The sequence below is a fragment of the Leuciscus leuciscus genome (assembly GCF_965113295.1).
Source record: "Leuciscus leuciscus genome assembly, chromosome: 11".
NCBI lineage: Eukaryota > Metazoa > Chordata > Actinopteri > Cypriniformes > Leuciscidae > Leuciscus > Leuciscus leuciscus.
Window position 1 is genome coordinate 19252377 of NC_138735.1, and position 20433 is coordinate 19272809.

The 20433-nt window shown below is 38.1% G+C and overlaps 1 protein-coding gene across 4 annotated transcripts in view; it reads left to right on the forward strand.

The window, feature by feature from the left end:
* Positions 1 to 20433, forward strand: part of cUnh8orf34 (chromosome Un C8orf34 homolog) — an 89975-nt gene that overhangs the window by 20502 nt on the left and 49040 nt on the right. For all 4 annotated transcript variants that reach the window (XM_082183899.1, XM_082183901.1, XM_082183900.1 and 1 more), the window contains exons 5-7: positions 114 to 142; positions 773 to 936; positions 13252 to 13418. In XM_082183899.1, coding sequence (XP_082040025.1) covers positions 114 to 142; positions 773 to 936; positions 13252 to 13418 — 360 coding nt within the window. The remainder of the gene's footprint in view (positions 1 to 113; positions 143 to 772; positions 937 to 13251; positions 13419 to 20433) is intronic.

A 20433-nucleotide genomic window follows, 5' to 3' on the forward strand; every position in this document is an offset into this window, starting at 1 on the left:
AAAATTCAAGAAAATGCTTGGTCCCCATCCTGAAAGCCAATTGAGAACCTCTAATTTAGTATCCAACGAGACATTTTCTAATTCATTGATGTGTGATTTATTTCCTTTGCCAGGCATTGCTGTTTCTGACGACTTTGACCTGGTATGATGCTTATTATTTCTTTTTATCTTTTATGCTGTCTTGCAGTAATAGAAATGAAATATTGTAAGGGATTTGTTTAGGAGCTGTAAAAAAGCCTAGTTTGATTGTTTTTTGTGTGAAGACTCAAATAGAAATAAATAAATATGAAGAGGGAACCCAGCTAAAACATCTACCTAGTCATATTTCTCTGAATACAGTACGGTTTTTAAACTTTAATAACCTGTTTTTGGCCATTTGCCCAGGCTTCCCTCTGCTCCCAATCTGGCTCTTCAAATGAATATTAAAACATTTAGATATTAAAGCAAAATAATTTCTTCTCTTAGTACCCTTATAGAGGACATTTCTCATAATTGCCTGTTGCTGATAAACTACAGAAAAGTGTAATGTCAAAGCTGAATTTTTATTACTGCTGCTCACCATGTGCATCCTCCATTATTAAAATCTATTCACTGTAAAAATGACTGGCCACACAAATAGCATAGATAATGAGTAATGTTTCAACATCAGCCCTTTAATTACCACCTCTGTAATTGATTACCCATTTGTATAACCACAAATTGTTTTATGTTTACATCTCTGCCTGTTCCTCTCTCCTTTTCGGCTCTTCACACCTTGTCCTCCCTTTGAAAGGACCCTCGGGCGTATAACTCCGTACAGAGGCCTCGCGTGGTGGGTGAGTGGGTGGGCCGTGAGGAGGAAGATTCCGACCCCCTTGCGGCTGAGATGCTTCAGCCCCCTGTCCCAAGAGCCAAAACTGAGGGTTGGGCGAGCAAAGACAACAGTCCTGTTGGAAGGTGAGCAAACAAATTAATGTTTTTGTAACCCTAATGACTTACTTTTCTTAATGAACACTCAAGGTGATATTTAGCAAACTGTCCAAGCTGCTCTTTCCATGCATGGTGACCATCCTGAATAGAAAGGATCTAGTTTTAAAAGCAAGATTTGGAGTGAATAACAACTAAAAGTTTGTTTAAGCTACCATATTGGACTTTATGGTGGGTTTTTGTCCTTTTGGAGCTTGGTCCCCATTCAGTTTCACTGAATTTAAAGGGTTAGTTCTCCCAAAAATGAAAATTCACTCATTCTTGACTCACCCTCATGTCGTTCCAAACCCGTAAGACTTTCGTTCATCTTGAAACACAAATGAAGATGTTTTTTTTTTTTATGAAATCAAAGTGATTTTTGTCCCTCGATTGACAATCTATGCAACTACCACTTTGACGCTTCAACATTTTTTAAAGAGATCGTAAAACGAATCCGTATGAATTGTGCGGTTTAGTCCAAATTTTCTGAAGAGGCACAATCGCTTTATATGATGAACAGAATTAATTTCCACATATAAACAGTCATCAATGCACACATCAGTTGTGGTAAACAGAAGCTCAATGATGCTTGCTTGACGTGCAAGAACCAATGAGGTTTATTCTAGTGTTACACAGCACGTTTGAGCTTCAGCAAGAACCAATGAGGTTTATTCTAGTGTTACGCAGCACGTTTGAGCTTCAGCAAGAACCAATGAGGTTTATTCTAGTGTTATGCAGCATGTTTGTGCTTCAGCAAGAACCAATGAGGTTTATTCTAGTGTTACGCAGCACATTTGAGCTTCAGCAAGAACCAATGAGGTTCATTCTCGTGTTACTCGTGTAATGAGGTTTGTTCGCTGATCAATGTTTATATGTGAATAAAAGCCTGAATTCAATATCTTCATCATATAAAGCGATCCAGTCTCTTCAGAAAGAAATTTGGACAAAACCACTCAATTCATATGGATTAGTTTTATGATCTCTTTATGAACTTTTTAAAGCGACAAAGTGGTACTGTAGTTGCGTCGACTGTCAATGGAGGGACAAAAATGTCATTAAAATATCTTAATTTGTGTTTCAAAGATAAATGAAAGATTTTCAGGTTTAGAACGACATGAGGGTGAGTAAATGATAAAATTAGTTTTTTCATTTTTTGGTGAACTACCCCTTTAAGAGACTGTTTTTTTGTATGAGTGTGTCTCTGCATTTTACTTCCTCTTTCCAAGTTGATGTAAGGACATCCCATCACTCTTATTTGTTCTAGAAGATAAGGAAGTTTATTTACATTAAAAAAAGTCTCATAATAATGTGAGCCACAGTTTAATAAAGCATATGTCGTACTTCATAATGTATTTTCTCTAAATATCTTCATAAAGCTTTTGTCAGGTTTTCTAATCAAAAGATGCCGTATAGCCTCCGGTAACCCCACATAAATCCCTCTAGGGGAGATATTCTTTAAATGTGTATGCACGGCACAGCTATATCTTTAAAACAGCAATTGCAGCTCCTCGACCCTTTAAAGACGTTACCAGGGTGATTTTAATTGGCTAGTGTTTGAGTGGAGGGCAGAGGCTGGCCGCAGAGAATGCAGCTAATTAGAAAGGATCAGATATTAAATAATAAATCACATTCAGAAGCCGGCGGACAGAAAAGACTTCATTCCATTAAAATATTCTCTCACCTGATTACAGTAAATTATGGAGCCTCTGGTCGATATCGCAGGCGTCCCCAGTGCATATAGCTGTACAAGCGCTGCCAGAGACATTACAGAGAACCAAGGCATTGGGCTGCTGTGATCTCTAGCCTTAGTCCTCATCAATGTGAATGAATCATTACAAGAGTAAACACTTTCTCCTCTAATGTTCTCTTACTGTTTATAACAGATATTTAGACATTTGAAGGTACAGCAGTTCATTGCAATTGATGCTAGATCATTTTGGCTTTTATAACAAAAGATTGAGTAGTGAATTGATTTTTACTGAATATACTGTAGTTATTAGGTGAACTAATGAAGTCATGTAGATGTGGCATATGATACTGACTTTTATTAGTGTGGCATTTGAGAAAATTTATCGAATAACATTAACTTTAACGGTTCTTGCTGATGCAGACATAATACTTTCTTTGTGCTTTATATATAACTGTAACTTTTGATCAATTTAATGCATCCTTGCTGAATAAAAGTATTAATTTCTTTAAAAATCTTACTGACCCCAAAATTTTGAACATTAGTGTACTTTCAATAGTTTCAATAAATAGTCTTGGTGTACTTGGAGTACTAAGTTTATGTTAAAAAGTATAATTTCCAAATTAGGCGCCACAACACTACCATAGTAGTCTAATTACAGAACAAACGACTCTAATGAAATGGTCCATTTTAAGTTAGTCAAAAGCATTCTACATAACCAGTGTAGTCTGATTCCCAAACAAATGACTCTTAGGAACTTATTGTTTTTATTGAATCAAAGACATGCAGCACAATTAGAGTAGCCTGACACCTGAATGAATTACTCTTATGAGTTGGTTTATTTTAGTGACTAAACAAACTAACAAAAAAAGCATACAGCACAACCAGTGTTGTTCAACTCCCAATCAAATGACTCATGATCCAGTCCCCCCCGCCCCCCCCCCCCTTTTTTTATGAATAAAAAATAACCTACAGCATGATCAGTGTACTTTGATTCCTAAGCAAATGTCTCTTATGAGCCAGTTTTAGTGAATAAAAACCACATAGCACAACCAGTGTAGTCCGACTCCAAAATTAATGACTTTTATGAACTGTTTTATTTAGTGAATCTAGGCGCAGGCGTGTCCGAATCCCCTTTTGCTAGTTTAACGACGGGAAAAATGGTCGGCACGTGCGGCGCATGGTCTAAAAGTGTTGTCCCTATTCTCTTAATGAGTAATAGGTATGTTTTGGGCGTAACGTGCAGTAAAGCAATCAGAGTCTCATCTCCTTTAAAAGCCAGTTGCGCTTGTGCCATGGCGGATGCTATTTACATGGCGGAATTTGCAAGCGGAAAGACATTTCTAGCAAGGAAACAGATCTGCTTGTGCGCGAGGTTAAAGCGGGAGCAGACCATCTACGGGACAAGCCAGATTTAACCATATCTTTATGTACACAATAATAATCTTCTACATTGTAATCCTTTTATTTTTTATATTTGGCATGTTTGTGTTCTGCTGCGCATCCCTGTGTGTGTAATAAGCAGAGTGTACACGCGTTGTGGACCCGCCTATAGGCACATATTACTAATGCACCCTTTAAATAACCAAAAAAAATACTGCGCCTTTGACTTTAGACCAGGTTGTTTTTGGTCAATGCCACAGTCTATTTCAGTTGCCTCAAAATATGTCATTGCAGTTTTGGATTGCATAATGAAATGTAAAGCCCTGGTTCAAATCTTGCAATGTCATTCAAGACATGAATCTGCAAGTCTAAAACCCTATGAGTAGGGGATACAAATCTTCCCAATAGCCCCTGCACACGTACTGAAACACAGCATGGCTGTTTTCAACACCTGTTCTGTAATTTTACATAGAGGAAGAAAACGGCAGCTGCTCTGTATAATGACCACCGCTTTCCCACTTCTGGAACAAAATGCTGTTTTTCCTTCATAACCTCACCCTCGAACCGCAAAGCTCTCCTTCTGAGGAAGCTGTCAGTCTTCAGGTGCTGCAGACAGAGATGTCTGGGTGAGTGGCGAGGCTGCTGGGAAATCAGGTAGAGACAGAGGTGGATGCTGGAAAGGGTTATTTTGACAAATGATAAAGCCCCAGTGTAGGACTCCGCTCTCATTTCCTTTACACACAGGAAACATATTATAAAGCGTAATCCCCTCGTTCTCTCTCTTTTCTCCCCTCCCCCCTTTCCGTTTCCTTCTAACTCCTACGCTGCACGTATCTCTTCTTTCCTTACATTCATAAACATCCCCATCAACCCACTCTCACTGCAGGGTTCCAGCCGAAGACATGCTCAGATGTACAGTATACTCAGTTGAGAGCGTCTGACTTTCACGACCCTAATGTCCCTAATGTGATTAAGGGCTGGTCGATCCCGGGACTGTTCTTGTGGTGGCGTCAGACATTTATTATTATTATGACCTTATTTGCAGCGTCTCCAGAATGATTAGTCATACGGCATTTGCAGCTCAAGAGAGTGGGTCAAAGAAAAACAAAAACTTGTCACCTTGGAATTATAAGGTTCTATCTGCATTTTACCTGGTCCAAAAATCCCCATTTTCAAAGGATTTTGATATTGTACATTTAGAATAGGGTCTCTGTAATTTTCATGTATGAAAGAGACTTGTTCCCCATATTATTTTTGCTATATGGAATCCAAAAACTTTGAAGCTCAATATCTCAAAACCGCTCAGAATGCAGATATAACCATATAATTCTAATGTGGCGAACTGGCTGCAGAACTGAGCATGATGATTCTTAGGGATTTTGATGAATCTTCAGTGTCTTGAATCATTTGATCAAGAAGGCTAGTAGAGATTGTTTACATATTCATTCAGTGACACTTTTTGTAGCTTAAAGTACACCATTACACCAGTAGGTGGCACGTGGCAACTAGTGTTTTTTTTGTGTGTGTGTGTGTGTTATGAGTGAGTTTTATTGATAATGTATCAAGAAATTCATTAAAAAGTATTTCATGACTAAAACACCATAATTTATTCTTGTTTATTCATCTGGGAACTCTTTGAATCTATCAAAATTATTAGTGTCTATTCCAAAAATTATATTATAAATTATCATTATAAATATAAATATTATAAATATCACCCTCTGACCTTAGACCAGTAACTCCTATATTACTATGAGACCAATATGCAATTATTGGAACTTACTGATTTAACTCCTATATTACTAACAAGCAGCAGATGAAATGAGATGACTGCAGTGGAATTAATTATATTAAATAAATTCTAGCATAAGAAGGAAGTATTTTCAAATCTAGTCATTTCAAATTTAGACATGATACAAATAAAATAAATATAAAATAAAAATACATGCATTTTTGTATAGAATATCAGAGGTCGCAGTAACTGAACATTTTCCATCATTGTCAGATTTTTTTTTTAGCAGTGACTGAAAAATCTGAAAACTGTCTGTCAAGAATTTGACAGATTACACTGAGAGTGTAACTGTAATTACATAGTTCTGGCATGAAACTCTGAATGGTGCAGGCTGATAGGTCCTTAACTGATTGGTAGCAATCATGTCTTTATCTACTTAGCACAGCTGATTGGTTGCTGTTGAATCAGTGGCCAATGAGCTTGCTGCTCAAACATTCAAATACTTGCCATTGTTTTAATGTCTGCAGCGTGCTTTCAGAAACCCTCCACCTTCCCCAGCTCCACCTGTACTGTATATATCTGCTACGGGGTTATTTCATGTAGCCTATGTCTTAAATGCTCACAGCAATAACTGTGAATGTATTGGCAGTAGCAAGTCTCTGCACTTGCTCTGCAGCAGCTCTGCGTAGCAGATCTATTCTGCCAAGACCAAACACATTACATTGCCATATCCATTACCATGCCAATCTCTATTACCATTCTAATCTCCCGCGAGTTGTCATGACAGAACTGTAATTCTCACCCCTGTCCGCTTGGTGGCGAGTCCGCTCTTGCTGACTATCAAGTTAATTGTCAAGAGTGGCTTTTCTGAGTTATGTGACATTGTTTACAAGCTGTTTTATTGACGTCGTTCTGCGGTTGAAACACTGATAGAACGATTACATGAGAGACCTGATACGGATTTTGGTAAGTTGGACTGTATCTTTCAACATATTTTCTGATGTTCATTCATGTTTATTTTGTTCTGTAACGAGAAAGGGATGATCGCGCTCCGCTTCGCTTGAACTGAGGCGCTTATCTCTCGCACTACATTGAGCGCCGAAACGGCATTTATTGTTTGAATTTTGTGATAAAATGGATAGAATTCAAAAGCTGAGACTTTGTTTCATTTCAAAAGTAACAAAGCACAAAGCTTATTGTGATTTATTGGATAAACATTCATGATAAAACCTGAAAAGTGACCCACAGTCTCTTGAACTTTCTCTTTATAAATAAATGCATAATCTAGACTATACACTGTAGGCCTATGCTTGTCCTGTAAGTTTCTGAACAAAAATGAAAATGTGAGCAAAAACAGAGCCTATTAAATGGCTTATTATCATTAAAATATGGTTAATATGATGGGTAATAGATTATGACGGAATTTTTCCATCAAAATGACGAACAATGCAGAAGTCTAACGAGACCTCTTGTATGTATATATGTTATGTATTCATTCATTCATTGTTTGTAGGGTAGCCCGCTCTAAGCCTTGTTGGAGGAAAGGTATTAAAACCTGGTTACATAAAATAAGTTTAGGAAACTGAGATTTTGCTGTCTTTGTAATCTTATCTGATGTAAATAATGCTGGTAGCCATTATATATGCAAATACAAGAGAGGCGGCAGAGAGTTCAATACTAATGAGCATTGTGTGTGTCACACTGCCATCTGTAAAAGCTACATCTACTAAAGCAACAGCTGACCTGCGATCAGTGAATCTGCGCTAACCACACATCTGACTAATTACATAACACTTCTCAAATTATTAAAACAGATTTGCTGTGTGTATTTTGAGGCCTGAGGTTTCTGTCAGCAACCACGAATGGCATACGTCACCATACTGACTTATATGCAGTGTTTTTTTTTATGTTGATGAACCTTTCCAGATCACCATCCATTTTTCCTCCCATTCCTATTGGATGGCCTGCACATTTACAGCCAGTTGACTCCTCGCGGCCCTTGTGGTCTGTGTAATTTTAAGCTATTCACATCATATGGAACAGTTGTTCCATGTTACTTCATTCATAGTTTTGGTTTTGTGGTCTTGTTTTTCTTTTTTGGAGCAGTGAATGCTTCTGTGGATACAGTCTGTTCTGCCAGGTGGACGCTGTGGAGAGTTTCTCATCCCACAGGAATGGGGCAGCGGTACAACTTAAGTTCTGTCTAACAAGGCTTCACATGGCCATACCAACCCACGCAAGGCTATAGACTGGCTTACATAGTTTCAATGAATGCGTTCATCTGAAGTAATATGTTCTCACTTGCATTTTATTTTAGTAGCACAGCCTCAGATTAATTTGAAACGGTGTAATGATTTGATCGCTGGTTAGGCCCCATCTGAGAGACAAGCTCTTCTGCATGACAGGAGCCGAAATTAATAAATTGAATGTTTCCATTTATGCAGCTTTTTTCCTAAATCATTATTTGTATTAGCCGTGCTTCACTGCACTCTGTTTACCACATTCCCCTTCACTAGAACAAGACCCTTATTAAGTGAAATGACAGGATTAATTAGGTCACTAATTCCACATCTATTAAGCCATGCTGAGCTAGAGTTGTCACTACAGTAACAGTAACATTTGTATTTATTTGAAACACTGGCAGGGTCCTGTACTGTATGTTAGTCTGAGATATTGTGTTCTGAGTGCTATTGTGAAAATGATTTTATTTTTTCTCTCTTCCATGCATGAAACAATTAATACAGTGCCATAGAGTTGTAATGGAGTGATTGATTCATTCAGCTCTCTACCCACAGAATGAATAGCATATTTGTTTTCAAAGTGTTCATCTACCTCATACTGTGTTCATTTGTTCGCTTTATTTGAATGTATTACAATGGGGTCCAAAAGTCTGAGATTAAAATCTATGATTTATAATCTAATAAAAAGGGATCATGGTGGTGGAAAAAAATGGGAGATGGGAGAAAAAAATATATTTCAATGCTTTTGTGTTTGCTTGCAGAAGTATTGTATTCCAAGAAAGTCTTAGCGTCCACTCACAAAAGCATTGAAATCTAGTTTCTCGGCAGAACACAAAACTTATGTGAGAGAACGCAAAAGTTTTGTGAGTGAATGTAAATATTCTCTGGGAAGGCAAAGGTCTGCGAGAGACACAAATATTTTATGAGAGGATATAAAGTTTCTCGGGGGAATGCAATACATTTAAGAGAAGGCAAAAGTTTTGTGAGTGAATTTAAAGTATCTCAGGAGAATGGAAAAGTTTTGTGAGTTTATGTACATTTCTTGGGGGAATGAACCAATATTGTGTTACTCTCTAAAAAAGAAACTAATTACATTACTTATTTACTTTTTATGGAAAGTAATGTGTTATGTTACTTTTGTTACTTTTTCTCCCCAGGGCTGGGCTTTCTTGTTTGCTTTTTAATAACGAACAACAACAACCAAAAATCTATTTTTGGCTAAGTTACCCTTTCACACCACAAGTTATATGAATAAGCTTCAATCTGAAGGAAATGCAAATTCATGTCCGTGCAGTAGAGGGCGCAGCTCAAACAAACCTTTCAGCTGTGCTGCCATAATTGGATTGCAGAAGAATAGAATGCAGGAGAAGAATGTTAAATAATGTTGCTATCAGAATTATTGTAAATACTAGTTTTCTACTTGAACTTTGAACTTGAAAATTTGAATGCGATGAGTTCATAATCACGACCACGAGTAGGAATCTAAGTAACTCACGATACTTGTAATGCATTACCCCGAAAACCTCTAATCATACTTAATATTGAAATAAATTGGTAAGCTTGAAAAAGTTAAAGCTTGTTCACTTTTAGTTTAAGTGTCATGTTTGGTTGAGGCAAAGATACCAAAAGAAACAGGATTTAAGTGAAGCAGTCTGGTGTTTAAATAACAGAAAACAAAGATGACAAAATACTCCGAGAACTCTTTGGGCTGTTTACACGACACCGTTCTCAACTGAAAACGTAAAACTTTATGCATTTTGGCCGTTCATTTACGCGACAGCGGCGTTCTGAGTGCCTGAAAACGCTAATTTTTGAAAACGGGTTTCAAAGTGCACGTTTTTGAAAAACGGTCTCTGTGTTAACAACAAAAACGCAAATCTCTGAAAATGATGACGTCACGCACATGCGTATTACGTGTACAGTTTATAGTGTTTCATCGCCATCTAATGGCCTGGCAACAGAATACAGGGTTGTTAGTCGTTTTTGCAGATCCGTGTGAATGGGGATCGTTTTGACAGTGAAAACTCAAAGGAAAAACGTCTCCATTTTAAGCATAACGTTGTTGTGTAAATGTACCCTTAAACTAGAGACCTGGGAACGGAACAACCAAACTTCATAAGACGAAATCGGACAAAGAACTGATCAGAATACAGGGCTTAAATAACAAGAGTCAACTAATCAAGCAAAACCACATTAGGTGCTTGTAATCAATCAGTAACCAAGGAGACAAATGACTGAGAAAAAAAACAACTCATAGTAACACAAATACAGATAACACCTCAGAACCCTGACACTAAGAATTTTGGATCCCATTGGATACAGTATCATGGTCCTGAATAATTACCAATTTACCATATTCATATATCATGATCTTTACACAATACTCAAAAAAAGTCCACAAAAACATGAACCATTGTACTAAGCTGTTTTTGAAGCTGTGGGCTTGTGGTTATTGAGCCATATTGCTCATGTGGGAATTTCAGCTTTGCATCTGACTTGTATTTCCTCTGTCTCAGTCATCCCCGTTCTCTATGTGAAAAAGAATAAAAAGCTTAGTATATTAACATGCAAGTGCAGAATACAGTGATAATGAAAACAGTATCTGGACTCTGTTTCTTGCTGTGTTTCGTACAGTGAAATTGGTGGTCATATGAATTTTTATGAGCACTGGGATATGTCTCAGCATTGCTGATGCTGTAGTACACTACAGGAGAGCTGAGAATTGTCCTAGTGACACTCAGTTAGTGGAAAAAAAGGGGGAAAAGTTCTAAATGATCCATAGTAGAGGGATGTGCAATGCAGTATTAGCATAGCCATTAGCATAGTAATGTTCAGCTCAGGATATTAAAACAGCACCTTAACCTTTCGATTATCTGTGAATAATGTCATTCCAATAAGATAACAATCAAATTAAACCCTTGCAGACTATTTTTGTCACTCTTTATCATTAAGACATGGGAATAATTTTGCCAGTATTGACATGACAACCATATGTTCATTATTCGTTCAATTTATTTCTCCATCAGTTCGCTCAAAATTGAATAATTGACCTAGAATTTTTGACCCATAACTGAACCCTATTTCTTGCCCATTTTTAATGTGTTAAAGATTTGAAATATAGATAAAACTACTGTAACATTATCAAACATTTTAGTAATCTAAATAAATGCCTATGAGTCCAATTCTTTTTTGTTATAAGGCACACTAAAAACAACTTTGTGCATCAAAACCACTCTTCCTGTAAAAATATGAATATACAATTTTTGACATGCCAAACCTGTCAGTCTCTGAGTAACAAATAATTCAAGCCACAAAATAAACTTATTTAACATTCCGTAAAAATGAGTATAATGAACAACGCAAAAATTATTTTGAACTTCTCTAGCATGTTTTATAATTACCCAAAAATCAAATATAGTTCAGCCCATTATCACGTCTGTCAAAAACTTAGGCTTGCTGTTGTTTGGAATATTAGAACCAAAAACATAACTCACTCATTAGGCATCAATCACTTAACTGAGTACTTGCCGGCTAAGAAGTAAATAATAATTACCTAGATTACCAGATCCATCTGTTTTTAATCCACATTGTTTTAATATCATGACAACGACGTCTGTCAAAAAATAACGTGCACAATACATGGTAGTATTTATGAGAAGCAGAGGTCCAACGAGAACACGCATTTCCTGGAAAACCCACGTTACCGGATGTTTTGACTTTGTCATCACTTTCCGAGAAGAGGTTTAAAATGGTGGCCTGAGCGGCTTCAACATGCCATGAAGATATCAGAGACGATAACGTACCTAATACATAACTGACTCTCATAAGCACTGATTCTGAAACTTGACATTTTTATAAAATGTAGTTTGATCACTATCTTCTCAGTTATTTAAAAGATTGTTAAAAAATGTTTTGATACAATGTTTAATTTTCCAATAAAAGATGATTTCATTTTACATGATTTGTACACATTTTTTTAGCAGATTTTGACTCCTATAAATAACCTTAATTTTTAAGAGTGTACTGTACAGTAGATATAATATTTCAGGTAAAACTTAATTGTGGAAGAAAGATTGTGTGTGACTGGAAGATAATGACTTTGAAGTTTGTTGTTGTTGTCTGGCAACATGACATAAGTGGAGTATTTCCTATTCTTTACTAACATTTTTTGACAATTTTATGTATTTCTTAAAATATTATAAAAAAAATAAAAAAATAAAAAAAATGCTTCAACTGTGGACTAGCCATAGTGCTTGGTTGGGAAATGCATGTTCGAATCTGGCTGTGCATTGTTTCTAATTATATTATGCTCACTCTCTACAGTCTATTACCATATACACCTAACCTTGACAACTACAATGTGTTTTCTAGATCAGTGGTTCTCAACCTTTTTGAATCCATTGTCCACAACAATAGTTCTGTTTCATTCCACCTGACTGCCAGAGGTGGTTCTCAAGCAGTAGTAGATTATCGCAGTGCCAGATAGATAATTCGAGATAATATACCAACAAAGTCTTGTAGTGACGTAGACTGAGCCTCAAGGATAATAGCCACATTAGGTCAGCCTTCAGTCTCTTTTGCTTTCTCGCTTGATAACATGAATATAACTGGGTTGGATTAATTTGCTGACATATGGTGAGTTTTTAGTTTATTTGTCAGATTTTATGTCATGTCTGTAACTCTTCTCGTGCTTCTCGGTGCTATCCGGTGGCTAGTGTTTACCACACTGATAGGTTGGCAGTCTCCCGCTTACTTTATTATTTCTATGTTGATTTCGTTATACACTGTGCTCCTTGGTGCAATCCGTGTACCAGTTGTTAAGTTTTAATATATATTTGAGCGTTCTTGCTGACACTAACCTTTTGGTTCTATCCTTTTGGTTTCTGTTATTGAAGTAATCATGGCTCATGGTTCTATTGCAACTGGATTCTCATTGACATGTAAGCTATGTTCTGCTCTTCTCCCTGACAACGGCCATGATGTCTGTTTGGTAACTCCACATTTGGTCTTTGTCCACACAGTCTTTTGCCCATGTCGGAGAAATGGCTCGGCCTCACGAGTTATAACCTAAATCCATGCTAAAGCTTGGGGAAGCGGAGTTACATTCCCACTATATTGGCTTGGAGACGTGGTGCGCTTTGAAACACACCCTTGGAAGTTTGCTGAGACCCCCTAGTGGGCACTAACCACCTGGTTGAGAACCACTGTTCTAGATGCTAAAAACTATATTCAGAGAAGTTTCTTCTCTTTCTCTCTGTCTGCAGCTTGAAAATGGAGACTAAGGGTAAAGGACTAAAACAGCAGCAACAGAATCACAAGAAGCTTCTGGCAGCCATGTTGTCTCAGGACTCGTTTGACTCCACTCCTGACTCGGCCCCCTCGGTCACTGAAGACGAGATGGAAGATGAGGATGATGCCATGGAGCTGCTAGGTAATGAGAAAATACACACTCGCAGAGATATCAAAATATCATGCTTGCTTGTTTCTCACTTATTCCTCCTCATAACCACATAATCATAACCACATAATCTACAAAGTCATATATCACGCATACCGAAACAGAGTTACGTGTTTGTGGCTCATATCACCACTGATTTTGAAGCTTCATTTGCAGTCTAAATTGTGTCCTGAATGCCTTTTGATTGCAGAAGCACATTCAGTATCATCAAGACTATCTTCTCATATCTGCACTGTTACTAACAATATTTCATACTTTCATGAAGGGAAGGCTCACATGTAGTCCAATAAAATATTTTAGTTGTAAAATGCATGTTTTTTAGTGACATTTGTGAATCTGTATTGAATTAGTAGTATGGTAAAGATAACACTTAAAGTGATTCTCTGCACAGAATTTTTTTTTTGTTATGCTGGTTGAAAGTCTCCTCATATCCTGATAGCAATCACTCAGATGTAAATGTATTTTTTAAAATATATGTCGTCTGTGGAAGACATATGACCAATGTTCGTTCAGTCGTTGTGTTCGGTCCGAACGGTCCTATAGCATGTGTTCCCTGTCAGTCAACGTGTGTTTGCATGCCACTGCGCTGGCTGTTTACACAGACATAATAAGTCATCAGCGCGTTCACGTACGCTGTGCAGACAGAGCGAGAATGACAGGCAAGCAGCAACAACCTAACGTTCCTTCTAAACCGTCAACACGTGACACTGGCAAAGGATCTACAATCTATATATCTTCATCGGAGCTAAGCAGACTCTCATCGTGGAAACCCTGTCATGCAAGAAATATTATTACACTGACAAGTTTTGCTAGCTAAAACCGAGCATCTAATTCTGTTTTTAAGAATTTGTTTTGTTAGAACAGTAGGCCTACTGTTACTAACTGTACTGTAAAGTTTTCTCACCGGTGAATGACACATGATGAATTGCATTAACGTTGTCTCCAGACTCCAGTCTTCTTGGCTGTGCGCGTTCATGCTTTCAGGAGGCGTGGCTTTGGACTGTGATATGCTGGGAGGGTGGGACGTGCCCTTTTACTGCTATCAGGCTAAAGTTAGCATTTTCCCAGATGTGCTACAGCACCTTTAAAGACAAGGTGTTATACACTAAAAGTTGTTGAGAAAAAAAATAGTGCAAAAGATTCAGCTGTTTGCATTATTCTACTGTAATATATTCTATTATACTAAGTATCAGTATTGTTATTGTTAGCTAAAAATATATTTTTTTATATATTTTTTGTATTTTAAATAAAACTGAAATAAAATACATTACAATTAAATATATATATATATATATATATAAATAAATAAATAAATACAAATTGTTATGTTCAGTTTCTGTGTTTTAGTTTGGCTTTCCTCTTCTTTTTTTTTTCCTGAGTTCTAATTTTTGTTTCTATGGTTTCTGATTGTTTCAGTTCTAGTTCATTAGCTCTTCCTGTGTATTTAAACCCTGAGTTCTGTTAGTTCTTTGTCTGCTGTCGTATTTGTATTACGAGGTTGTTTGGTTACATTCCCTGAGAGTTCTAAGGATCTGTAGTAAAGTCTGTTTATTTTGCTACTCCGTGTTCATTCGCTTTAATACAGCCACTAACGATACAATAGCCCCCCCCCCAGCTGTATATAAATGGACTTACCAGCAGTCCACCTGTTCTGCTTAGAGCAGGAAGAGTAAACCCTTGAGGACCACACAAAGAAATGTTTAGACCTGGCGTGCCTTACCCACTTCCCGGATCGCTTCCCACACCAGCCTCAGCAAGAAATGATGGCCTGCCCGGTGATGGTCCTCGAGGAAATTTTGGCACGTTTGTGGAGTGGGTGCCGGTGAACAGCAGATCACAGTTCACCATCTGCCCCGCTGAGGAGGAAATACCAGCCCCACTCCGGCTCCAGAGCCCAGCCAGCCTCCTCACACACCCTGCATGGAGCCTATGCCAGAGCCCGCCTGAGCCAGTGCCAGAGACGCCTCAAGGCCTAAGCCCGAACGAAAAAATCTGACCAGCTGCATGAGCCGGCAACACTGTCCTTCCCAGTTGGTGTGCTCGTGGAGTTTGAGGGAATGGAACCCGGTCCACACTCCCGACGCTAAGGGTGAGCTGCAGCTGGCCTCTGATTATGTCTGATTAAGATTATCCCCGCTGTCTCCTGCGTCTCCACTAGTTTCGCCCAGCTCCAAGTCTCCTGTGCCTCCGCTGGTCCTGCCCAGCTCCAAGTCTCCTGTGTCTCTCCTGGTTCCCCCCAGCTCCAATTATCCTGCATCTCCAATGATCCCACCCAGCCTCCCTCTCCCACCTGCTCTACCAAAGACAGCCAGTCCTTCAGCCCCGCCTCCACTGGCTCCCTTCAGTCCCTCTGCTCCTCCTCTTTTGACTCCACTCTGCTGCATGGATCCACCTCAAATCTTCCGTTTGCCAGCTTCACCTTGGTGAGCGGATCCCGTCTTCACCTCGGGCCACCGAGTCCATAACTCCACTTTGGCCCATCGACCAGTTGGCACCACCTGGGACCATCTGACCTCATGGCTCTACCAGACTCCCTCATCCCTCCAGCTACGCCTTGGTCAGTCATCACTTTGCCTGTGCTACAGACTTCAGGGTCTTCAGCTGTGTTTCGTCCCTCTACCCTTCTGGCTCCACCTCAGTCCACTAGGACCTACGGTGCCGTCCGGTCTCATCGGATGTTCCACCCTGGTTCTGCGTGACAAGTCTCCATCATGGCTCCTTCCTCCCTTGACTCCACCGTGGGCCTTCATCCTGGCTGTGCTCTGGGCCCTAAACTGGCTTTCCCTGCTCATGACTCCTCCCGCCATTTTCTCCGCCCTGGTTTCTGCCTCTGTCATCTCCTCAATGGCTTCTCCTTTGCCCTGGCTTGTCCCATCTGCCAGTTCTGCGATCTCCTCCAGAGCCCCCCACCCTCCCTCCTCTGTTGGACTTATTGTAATGGCGCAAGGACAGCATGATTGTATTTTTATAAAATATATAACAGAGTACACACCTTAAATGTGTGTCTATAAACCACTATTTACAGAATGGAAGCAGACAGCAGCACGTTCATGAAATTATACTTAGAAAAACAAGGACAAATTGTGTGGTTTGTATTATACTTTTGTCAACAGATTGTTATGTTTAGAATCCCTATGAATAACTATGATTTATCCTTTCTGCATGAATGATTACATGAGCGTGACATCCTAAGTCCTTGTTCCTGTGCTGGTGCCAGACCACCCCTCAGGTACCAGAGCTTTTTAGCAGTTTAGCTCTGTGGTATTAGCAGGTTGATCCCTGCATGGGTGTAAAACGTAACCCAGCACCTCCCACACAAAATGCAGTGCATGTGGCAAATCTGTCATTTTGAAACTATATGAAATGTCTCAGTTTTTAGAAAGCAGAACTTACATTTCTGGTTGTTTTAAGACACTATTAAAGGGAGACCATAAATGTATTGAATGTGCACTTTTAGTATTTGCCAAATCTTAAAAGCATATTAAAAACTGTACTTTGTGGATAACATAATATTAATGAAATAAAAGGCCACTTAAGTGTACACTTTCACGATTATGTTTCCTAATACACTAAAGTACACTTTTAAATAGTGCACTTTTTAATAATGTCAAATTAAAAGTTTCACTTTAAAGTACATTTTAAATCATTATGTTTTAATAATATTTTGTCATGCTTGTCATGCTACAAATATATTTAAATACATGACATACAAGTTTCAATAGAAATGTAATTAAAGTATATTTTATAATAAATGCTAAAGTAACTATGAAATTACATATTAAGTACACTAAGTTCTACTTAAGTGGGTCCATCAAAATTGCTCATAATAAAGTTAATTAAAATTGCTTATATATATATTATGTTTTGATTGATACAGCCAACCAAAGAACATTTAGGTTGTTTATCACGTAGCTGAAACATTCTTGTGTTTCCACTAGCTGCTCTAGCAAGGACATAAACTCGGCAAAATGGCACCAAACACCATGTAAAAGTGAATTTTGCATAATAGATAGTCTTTGTCACTCAAAGCTATTGTATGGTTTCTTGACAGACCCTGGTCACTATCCACTCTCTTTCAATGTGTCTAGACATGCTGTATAGCATCTAATATTGTGTGTCCACAGAAGGAGTGAACTATCCCCTTAAAAAACATTTCATGCGTCAGCGTTTATTCCTGAAAGTGGTACTTGAAGAAGCTATTCATCAAGTGTCGGTTGTCTTCTTCTTTGAGGGTAAAGAGTTGCCTTCTGTCACTGCACACAGAGACCTGTCTGAGGAGCTGATTTTGTTTTTGTGGGACTCGGTGTGCCCTTGGTTGTGTGTGTCTGTTAGCAGCGACCTGGTGAGCTGATCTGCTGCACTGAGGCTTTCTCCTGCAAAGGATGCTGGGAGATAATGAGATTTTGTGTGCTCTGAGGCAACAGCAGAGCGTGCTGCTGGGAGGTTGGGATGGAAATACTTTAGTGATATTTCAACAACCTTTTTCTGTTCTTTTTCTGTTGATTAATTTCTCTGACTATTAGTTATTGCTCATTAAAACTCAGACTAATTAAGTTTATTTTGACTGCTTTGACCGAGAGAACATGTAGAGCTCTCTGAAACTTACCATTTGCACTTGTCAATAAAAATGCTCTCTTCAGTGCCTGTTAGAAAGCCTCTTTTACCCATTAGCTGAAACTGACTCCCAGTAACTAGTATACTATTCAGTATTCAGAATAGTATACTATTTACTACTACGCTTTCTGAAGTATATTAGTGAGGGAAAGTCTGAATCTTTTCTGCAAACTGGTTCTTTCAGACAGTTCGTTTCCATGACCCAGTTAAAAAATAAATAATAAAATTGAGGTTAACCCACTAGTCACATGGATTACTTAAATTATGTCTTTACTTCCTTTCTGGGGTTTGAAAGTGGTAGTTGCGTAGGCTGTCAATGAAGGGACAGAAAGCTCTCAGTTATCATTAAAAAGATCTTCATTTGTGTTCCGAAGATGAACAAAAGTCTCACGGGTTTGGAACGACATGAGGTTGAGTAATTAACGAAAGAATTTTTGGGTGAACTAACCCTTTAATATCTTAAGTGCATGTACATTTTTACAGCCCTAAAAAAACACATTTTGTAACATCGCTTTCTTGACTCATTATTTTACTGCCAAAAGTGTTTTTGTTTGTTTTTTTAACACAATATTGGATTAATAATTGATCAGATTTATCCTAGATGACTAGACTCCCTTTGCCAAATTAAATATGCAACAATGTATTCTGTAAAACAGTGTGCTACAATATTGGGTAACACTTTACAATAAGGTTTAATTTGTTAACATTAGTTAACATGAAGTAATAATGAGCTGCACTTTTTTAATTGAGCATTTACCAATACATTATTAATATCAAAAGTTGAATTTGTTAACAGTAGTTAATGCACTGTGAACTAACATGAACAAACAATGAAAAGCTGGATTTGTATTAAAGCCACAATATGTAACTTTTTTTGCTTTAAAAATAGCAAAAATCACTATATCTGTTATATATATTTTTTTAGTTGTGTACTTACATTATCCCGACTGTTTCCAACAACTTTCAAACCAGGAGAAATTTGTAATTTAATTCGAGAAACGTCCCGTTTCTTTATTTCCGTTTTGTCGCCGTCAATGGCGTCATATCCGCGTTGTCCCTGGTTTCCGCTCGTACTGCCATGGCAACCAGAGCTATGAACCAGAGCCCTCTGATAGTAACCAAAGCGACTGACGGTAGTTCGCAATGTCTATTTGCACGCTGTTGTTGTTTCGTTCAAACATTATGGACCATGGCAAGCAGACTTTGGATACAAAAGGAGAACTAAAACGAGAATCAATATCAGCGCGGTGTTTTCGAGATGCCGAGAGCTCCCATAGACAGTATATAAACGAGAGCTCCACGTCCGAGACTTCGACCGCTTCTACATGTACTTTATTAAACAGGTGAGCACATTTACATAAAACTAATCAATGTTATATAGCTCAACATGATGAAATGTTAGAATATGATCTGTATGTTATTCTAATGTTGATCTAGCTTACTGCTAGTCTCATACAGACAAACTAACACATACATTTCAACACATTCAAATGCAGTTTAGTGTGATAGTGTAATGTTAGACCAAGTGAAACAACGCTGCGTTACCTCACAAGTTTAATTTGTCTAATAAACTGACCTGTGACTGTGAGTAGTAATTCTGCACTCGCGTGTAACGTTAGTTCAGTAGAATGAAATGTCCATATCGCGTCGCGTGTGGAGCTGATAACAGTTAGCTGTCTCTTAGCAATCCCGAACTGCTTCATATCACAGTCATGATAAAAGCATCGATGTATTCAGTCATCCATAAACATTATTAGATCCATAGATTAGATCGGTCGGCTTGACGTTGACGACAAGATCCATAATTCTTAGCAAATGTTGCGTCATCAAACTACGCCTTTGTTATTGTAAATAGGTTAGCGACCCCTAGTGGCGAAAAATTCCATACTGTACGTTTAACTAACGTTAACAAAGATGAACAAACACAGTAACAAATGCATTGCTCATGGTTAGTTCATGTTAGTTTAATACATTAACTAATGTTAACTAATGAACCCTTATTGTAAAGTGTTACCCAATATACTATAACATATTATAATCCATATAATGTAAGCTATTCCATTCTGAACGTATATGCCGAATTTCTCCATCAATACTGCTTTGCAGGAAACACACTCCTCTTATTTTAGAGCCCTTGCTCTAGGTCTTTAAATAGATATTGGGAACTGTTTCCAGAGATGTTTTGTAATGTGTGTAGACAATAGGTCATATAAATTATATTGTACTCCAAATTATTAGAGATATATTGATTTATTGTGAGAGAGTGAAACAAGGATTGTGTGGTTCTTTGATGACCTGCTCTCAGTAGTTGCAGGCTGATGGACTTCCTGATGTCTGGTGCTGGCATTGGCTCATCACTCATATCGAAAGTCAG